At 42.5% G+C, this 8,654-nt stretch overlaps 1 protein-coding gene across 1 annotated transcript; it reads left to right on the top strand.

The window, feature by feature from the left end:
* Positions 1–355: 355 nt before the first annotated feature.
* On the top strand, positions 356–7,980 carry hepacam2 (HEPACAM family member 2; the record flags this gene model as incomplete). Its single annotated transcript, XM_080045062.1, has 9 exons — positions 356–467; positions 3,046–3,405; positions 3,501–3,788; positions 5,299–5,592; positions 6,833–6,958; positions 7,289–7,310; positions 7,418–7,452; positions 7,676–7,749; positions 7,870–7,980. Exons 1-9 carry the CDS (start codon positions 419–421, stop codon positions 7,978–7,980), a joined length of 1,359 nt encoding a protein of 452 aa, XP_079901188.1. The 5' UTR covers positions 356–418.
* Positions 7,981–8,654: the final 674 nt, after the last annotated feature.

Below are 8,654 nucleotides of genomic sequence, written 5' to 3'. Positions count from 1 at the left end.
AATGTAAAGAAAAACGGTTTCCATTTGGCTCTCAACTATCCTTTCACACTTTTATGTCTCGGTTTCTTCGATGACAGAGTGAAACCCTGGGCCTTAGGGTGTGTGTGTGTGTGTGTGTGTGTGTGTGTGTGTGTGTGTGTGTGTGTGTGTGTGTGTGTGTGTGAGAGGACCACACTGTGCTGCTGTCCCTATGCCAGGTGGACCTCTCTTCCTCCTCCTGGTGTCACATGGGAGGGGCCAGGGTGCAGGCTAAAGCTAGCTCCTCTTATTTCCCTGGCAAATGTTGTCACCACAACCAGTCACATTTCTCTCCTCCTCCTCTTCCTCCACCTTCTTTCTCTTCCTTCCTTCCTACATACATCCCTCACTCCCTGTCCGCCTGTCAGAAGTCCCACACATCCCTGAAGGATAAGATGCCATGGAGGCCACGGCGCTTTACCTCTTCTCTGTTCTCTTCATCCTAACAGGTGAGCGTTAAAGTTACAGTTTTGCCTTGTAGAGCGGAGGGGATGTTTTGCTTGAGTTGGTGCATCCATAGCAGTCACTGTGGTTGCTGTGTTGTGCTTGGTAGTCAGGGGAGCACTGAGTGTCAGTTGAGGAAGTTTTGTTTTTCATCATGGTGGTGCACTGTGGCAAAATGTTCACTTACATTTTTTTTTTTTTAAATCCTTTGACTTTGAAGGGTTTAGGTCAGATAAGCAGAAATGAAACTTGTATCGGTGTATTATTTGAAAATAGTTGAATTGGCATCCTTATTTATGTGAAATGTAAGGCAGAAATGTAGATTGGCGAATAAGGACTTTACCCAGGTGTTCCTCAACCTCGCAGCAATCATTTTTACAGGAGTTTGAGTCTTTAAAGTGTAACTAGTGTATTCCTTGTTTGTTTTGCATGTCCTTTCCATAGTCAACACCATGTGACTTTACAATATTAGCTTTGCTACTGTTGTTGGGCTGTAAGTAAAGGCATACGGAAGGCAACCTGTGGAAAGAAGAAGTGACCCAGGCCACAGCTCTGTGACTCACTGATAACAAACAAGTATTCTTCACATGACCACATAAATCAAACAGAAGTCCATAAAGAAATGGACTCCCTACGGCCCCCACTCCCCTGTTTTGATGTTTGTATCATCAACCTTTCTGGGGGAGCACTATTTGTCTTATCTGTAAGAGGACACAAGATGCTGGCGTTTGGACATGCGCCGGGAGACTTTATTTAGTCTCCAAACATCTTGGATGTGTGCGTGAGGGTGATAAGAGGCAGGTGCTTGCAGATGTCCACACATGGTTTTTTGAATGTGTGTGTGTGTGTTTGTGACCACTAAATGAAGATATCCTTTCACCTCAAAGGGCCATCATCACTGTAATCTACTCCCCATATCAACACAACAATGTCCGCGTTGTTTGGGGACAACAGTGAAGGAGCGGGCTCGGCACACTCCTCCTCACACTGCCTTTTCACTGGATCTCAGCTGGTGTAAACACAGGCACACTTTTGCCACCCACACCCACAGAAACACACAGACACACACACACACACACAGACACACACACACACACACACACACACACACAAAGAAACTGGCCTGCAATAGCGAAGCGTGTCAAAGGGACGTGTGCGCTGCATTTATTATTTAGGACATAACGCCAGGCACATAGTGAATCTATTGTGATGAGCAACTTGGTCAACAGTCACCAGAGACCTGGCTGACACCAGCTGGACGCCCCCGAGGAGGAAGTATGGACCAGTCAGAGGGTCATGGGTAGGGGGGTGGGAGACAAAGTAAAAAGGAGATTATATCTAGAGGTAAATAAAGAGAGGGAAAATGTGACATTAGAAGCAGAGAACAAAACTCAAAAGGTAAATTGCAATTTTCAAATTGAAATTCCCTTGAGATCTTTTTTGTTCAACATCTAAACGGAATTCAGTCAAATCATATCACCAATTTTCCAGTCCTTCGTTCATGTTCTCCATCGATTTCAAGGGAAGACATATGGACAGACAATGGGACAATAGTAAGGGAGAAGTGAGAGTTTTAAGGGAGTTTTACTTCACAGTAGAGTAGTAGCCCTCTCAGATGCTGCTTTTGAGCGCAACCTGGCATCCAAACACAGTCGCTCACTTTGTAAACTCAAAACTGTCGAGAAAAAACAAGCTCTCAGACAATGAGATTTGGAGTCGTCAAAAAAATTCCTGTCCAATGACACAATCAAGACATCTAACAAATAAAGTATTGATAAGTGATGAACTCCGGAATGTAGTGCAGGGGTAGTATGGAATATTGATCGGACAATTTCAAATGAGCAGCGTACTTGGTAAAAGCTATTTGTTTACACCATTGCTGGCAACTGGTCTGGAAGCTAGCCAGTGCCTCCAAGAGAAAGGGTGCAATAGATCGACAGTTCATCTAGTTTCTTTAGACCAGGTGTTCGCTTTAAGACAAGTTGTGATCAAGGAGACAGGCCTCATCCTTGTCTGTCAACATTGACACTTTGTAGTGAGCTGCGTCAATATTAACACACTACAGTTTCAGGACCTGCACAATTTGAAGACTAGGATATGGATTATGAGATTAGACAGACAAAACAGAGCTGGGTTCATCTTTAAAATGAAAATGGCCTTGTTTTGCTCTTAAATCGTGGCCCTCACTCCATCTCAACCAATAGTACAGTATTGCTAAAATGAGTTCATTTTTACTAGAACATTTTGTAAACCCATAACGTAAAATGCTCATATTACAACAACATTGCACGTCAATATTGGATTATGGTTATTGAACTTACATTTGTCAGGTGTCTCGAAAAACAGCTCTCAATGAATGACGACATCGTTACATGTCTGCTGGGTGTGTAAATAGGCAACTGTTTGCTAACACCTTGGGGCCATATCAACTTTTCTTGTAAATGTTGTGTCTACTGCTAGTCCAGATGTTGAAGATATGGAGTATGGCATGTTGATTACAAGGAATAGCCTGATCCTAATAGTTTGTGTGACTATGCAGTAACCCCCTTTGTTTCCCATTTCCTGTAAACTCTACCAACGCAGAAGTCAGCTCCAAGTTCATCCACGTCCCTTCATTGGTCCATCATGGTATTGAAGGGAAGTCTGTGTTCCTGTACGTCGAGACCCGATTCCCTTTGGACCAAGTTGAGATGCAGGGTACTTGGTCCCACACCAGGCCTAGTGGCACCAGAGCCACGTTGGTGACATTCACCAAAGACGCCACTATCACAGACATGATGTACCGCAACCACCTCGACTTTAGAGAACCCAATGTTTCTCTGCGGATTCGGAAATTAAATCGGGACGACGAGGGGGATTACCACCTGAGCCTCAACATAGAGTTCCTTAACAAGACTGGACTGGTCATCAAGGAAGAGAGAACTGTGCACGTAACGGTGGACGGTGAGGGTTCTTCAATCACAATCAGCCAATAAGATTGATGTCGTCTAATGGACTTAACCCTAAATTTAACCGACATTTCTTGTGTTTTTCCGTAGTCCCCGTGTCCAGTCCAGTTATTGAGAAGAACCCTCAGTTTGCAGTTGTTGAGGACAAGGCAAACGTAACATTGACTTGTTCTGTCAAGAATGGAACAAGAGTTGTGTACCAGTGGCTAAGGGACAACATCACACTGGGTCACAGTGACAGCTACCACTTCTCCGGAGACAACTCTACATTGTTGATCAGTCCTGTGAGAAAGGGGGACAAGGGAACTTACCGCTGTGTGGCCAGCAACCCAGTCAGCAAGTCTCGGCACAGCAGGGGCATAGAGCTCAATGTCTATTGTGAGTACATATACATATCTATCTGTAATCTTCTTCTGCTTCCCTGCACCAGTACCATCTGAAATTGTATGCCAATTATTCCCAATTATTTTGCAAAGAATTGCAGGGTGGTTAACGTGCAGTGAGAAGGAGAGCTCGTAGCCGATTCATGGCTTCTCAAGATTAGAAAGTCTGGTATAACAACATGCCAATCACCTTCAGCTCTTTTTCATGTGAAAGAAGCTGATATGCAAACCAGAATTGATAAATGACAAAGCAAAAGGTAGTCCTTAATGCCCAGCTGTTATTACAGGCACTGGAATTGTATTTGGTTGTACCTCTGCTTTCCAAAATTTCTAAAAATGGCAGGATAATTTGATTTTCATTTGCAAGCTGTTGTGAACTTGTAACTACACAGGATGAACCTAAATGAAACCGAGACAGAAATACATAAAAAAGTCAGAAACTCTGACACAAAAATAATGAAATAAGTCTTTTTTAATGAATCATGATGGCCTGTGAAGTTTAGTTTTAAGAACATTTGGTTTAAGGATGTATTTCTTTTTTACAAAGCTGCATAGAAAACATCTAACAGTGTTTTAGTATTTCCACGTTTGCACTTTCTTTTGCTCTGTTCTGCCAGAGGTATTAGGTGGTATGTAAATGCATGTGAGATCACACTATGTTCTAAAAACTGAAAACAGGTGGCTGTTATGGGATAGTATTTGCATCCGAGTGGACTTATCTCACAGAGATCCTCTTGTCTACCGTGCGCATGTGAACTGGGGTTGAACTAATAAACTGGCCTGGTATTGCTAGACCGAGGTTGCACCCAGATCACAAATAACCTTTCCATGAATTTATTTGAATGTGGTTTACAACTGCTGTTTCTGTATTGATTGGACATTTAGATGTTAGTAGTACACTTGTGCAACATTTTTGTAACTTCCCTAACTTTCTTTTTTACAGTTTCCCCCTTAGTCATTGTCCACAAACAGTAGGTGTGTTGATATCTTGGCATTGAGAACTAAAGCAATAGTAAATCAAGCATGTCATCATTTCTGTTTGCGTAGAAGGAGTGTTTGTCTATGTTCAGTTTCTGTTCCAGTCAGAGGCATTATTGATGTCACGTGTCACACGCACACATTCAAATTAATTGATACCACTCAATGACTTACAGTGTTTGTTGGTACCATTATAATAGTTTCCAGGAGACTTTTTTATATTATCACACTTATCGACCTATGCCTCTAATAAGACAAGTTGTTTTTATAGCATCTCAAGAGCTGTTTGGCCGAAGTATTCAAGCGTACCCCAACTCTAAATTGGGGGTGACAAGCACTGCTTTCTCAGTTCCATCAGGACAAATCCAGTTAGAATGTGTACCGAAATGTTTTACCTCAGTCGTAATCCTTTGGCCACTGCTGCCTCATCATGCGTTAACATGAGACATTTCATAGGAAAGTATCCATTCTGTGTAATAAACACCATATCAGCAACGAACTGTCATGTTTGCCTGACCCACTCACAGATGGGCCCTACAACCTGGAGGTGAACTCGGTCCAGGGCCTGCGGACACGGGAAGTGTTCACCATCAAACCTGGCGAGCTGGTCTTCTTCGAATGCCAGGCCGATTCCAACCCACCAAACACCTACGTCTGGATCTCCAAGAGCCGCAATGCCACCATCACAGAGGGCCCTCGACTGGAGGTACGCTCCTACAGACTGGCCCAGGCTGAGGACTACCTGTGCCGGGCCTTCAACAATGTGACGCAGAAGCAGGACGAGGCCTTGTTCACTCTGGTGGTGGCCGACTGGGGAACAGGTGCGTTGAGGGTGGAACGTGGCAAGGGGAAGCAGAACGTGGGTGGATTTTTGGGAATCCTCTGAGATAAACGCACTGTAAACAGGGTGCCGTGCCAAAAGCAGATGAGGTTTATGAGCTGTGAGATATTGATGATGACACACACACACACACACACACACACACACACACACACACACACACACACACACACACACACACACACACACACACACACACACACACACACACACACACACACACACACACTGTGGCCAGCTAAGGGAACAGTTGGGTAGATAAAATGGTGCAGTTGAAGCAGTGTGTGCACAAGAGGTGAAAAGTGAAACCAGGCTATGGATTTATGAAATGATGAAATATATTAGGAAACCCATCTTTTATCTCTGTTGCTAGGTTTCAGCGACTGCAACCCGTATTAAAGTTCAGTGGCTGGGAAAGTAAACAGTGGATAGCAGCTGTTGTATTTGTTGACCAAGTTTTATAGCATGTGGGCTTTCTGTGTGCCGAATGCGACATTGATATGTTGTCTTGGTGATACTGGGACAGGTTTTGCTGGTGGCTCCTGTCGATACTGGCCATGATTTTAAATACTGTTTATTGAGTCAACAGAAGTCATGACAGCATTCTATTTTTTCATTAACATCCAAATCTCTTTTGATCCTTACCAAACCCTCCTCTAAGGCCTAACGTTTTGATTACACAAACCATGCTAGCTGCTGTGTACATACGCACACAGGTGCTTTAAGCTAAATGCTTATGTGAGTAAGATAACATGCTCACCGTGACAATGCTATCATGTGCTTGCTTAACAGGTAACATTTAACAGATATGTTGACTTGTTAGCAATGTAAAACAAAGGCTAATGGGGATGTCAACAGTTTCTCAGGTATTTGTTCGTGAAACAGAGTAGGCCTATTGGGTAAATTTAAAAATGAACTGAATGATGGCACTAAGTCATCAAGTAAAAATAATTGTTAAAATTATGTATCTTCTAGGGTAGGAATACTGGAATATTTGTGCCAAATAGTTACACAAAACAGGGGAATACACCAGGCATTAGGATAACTCATCTGGGGACCATGAATATCTCTACAACATTTCACTGAAATCCAACTAGCCTCATTATTAAGATCTTCAGTGTGGACCAGTCGACCGACATTTCCATTTTTGAGGCACGCTACCTACTAGCTTGGCTAAAGGTGAGCTTTAATATCAGTGTCCCTCCTGCATTTGTTTACAGGGAAAGAGAAGCACACCCAGGAGGGCAGTGCTGTATCCCCTGTGGCGGCCATTACTGTCTGCTCTTTGTTCGTCATCGGCTGTATGCTGCTGTTCTTCCTCAGGCGAACTTGCCATCCAAAGAGAGGTTAGATAATGTCTCATTCTGGTGCTTTGACAGCAGAGGTTTTCCTGGCATTATAGTTCCTGTTAACCCCCTGTGAGTTCAGCCATCACAGTCGGCCCTGCAACCAGTTTATCACGTTCCATGTTTGAAATCCTCGTGTTTGAATGCTGAGATAACACGCTGGAGTTAATCTTAAATGTAAATAACTTGCAAATGTCAGACAAACCAAAAGTAACCAGGGCAAAAGTGACGACTGCATTTGAATAAGTCAAGGTAGTATTTAAAAATGTGTCATTTCTGTATCTGTGAGTAATTATTTTCCCCTTGTCTCTTTCTCTCTGCAATCAACAGTGCTTATGAGCATTTACAACAGGTAAGAGCCTTGATTTTGGAATCCAAAACAGACTTAAATCTTAACCTCTTTTATATACTAACTTGTATTAGCGTCAACTAACAGCTTTTTTTTCCTGTTTTTGGCAGACCCCTCACAGAACAGAAACGACCACATCGTTCAGGTAAGCTACTGTTACATCACATATTTTTGGGGACTATTTAGGGATTTATACGGCTTCTGTTTAACATCAAACTGAAAGTCATTCCTAAAACAACGGTTATGACAAAGGGTGGTTTTATATGGCCTCATTACATTCATCAGGTTACAGTAAAGTTTGACGCTAATGCACTAAACTGTAACCTAAGGGTTGGTGTCTGACATTTAAGCCTGTGCATCATCAGCAGGCCACGAGGATGCAACAGAAGACTTTGGCATCTACGAGTTTGTCTCCATACCTGGGAAAATGGAATCTACACAGGTATTGATTGAACGTGCGCACTGACATGATGTGATAACGCAGCAAGGACCTTGAACCATTTTGTCAGTTGTCCAACGGTTGCGTGTGGTTTTTTAATTATCCTATGCAACTGTCCCGCAGGCCTCTTGCAGATCTCTGGCTCGCCTGGAGTCAGTTCAGGACATGCACACCACAATCTACGATGTGATCCGACACGTCCCTGAAACCCCCACACACAGTTTGCTGAAGTAACGTCCAACGCTGGAGAGTTGAGATGTAACTTACATCATTTCACTTGAAGACTCCTGTGTAGCTTTATTCTCCTAAGTCTCTGTTATCAAAGCCTGAAACATTGGTTTTGGTGTCGTCGTCCCCTTTTTTTTGCACAAGGGACGCTGGAGACTTGTTTGAGTAGTACACAACCTTATCATGCACTGTTATTGTCCAGACTTGAGGACAGATGTGAAATGTCTTTTGCTGACATTATTGTGAGATGAAAGTGTATGTATGGCTTGTATTTAAATGTGAAAGTTTAACTGAAGATGAAACTGTTCTGGCTTCCTTGTTCAAAAGTGAGGATCACTGGGATCATACTAAAGTTTGTGGTAGCCATTTTTACTTGATTTTTACTGTATGAGGTTCCACATACGTTGATTGCCACTTAAAACATATCTTTCATTTTAACTACTAAGGTTTTGTTTCCAATTCCCAATAATATATTCCATAATTTAACATTCCGACCAAGGAGAGTCTGCTTTATGAGAAGACAAGTGTTATATTGAATGCATATTCTTGTATGAAATTTTTTGAAAGTGTAAATATTGTACAGGGACTATTACTCCAGATTCTTTATACCTATTATTCTATTTCTATGTTTTTCTCAAATCTATTTATTCCTACAGAAACACTTAACCCTGTTTCTGCAA

Source organism: Ammodytes marinus, assembly GCF_949987685.1.
Source record: "Ammodytes marinus genome assembly, chromosome: 17".
NCBI lineage: Eukaryota > Metazoa > Chordata > Actinopteri > Uranoscopiformes > Ammodytidae > Ammodytes > Ammodytes marinus.
This window is presented reverse-complemented; position numbering and strand designations above follow the sequence as displayed.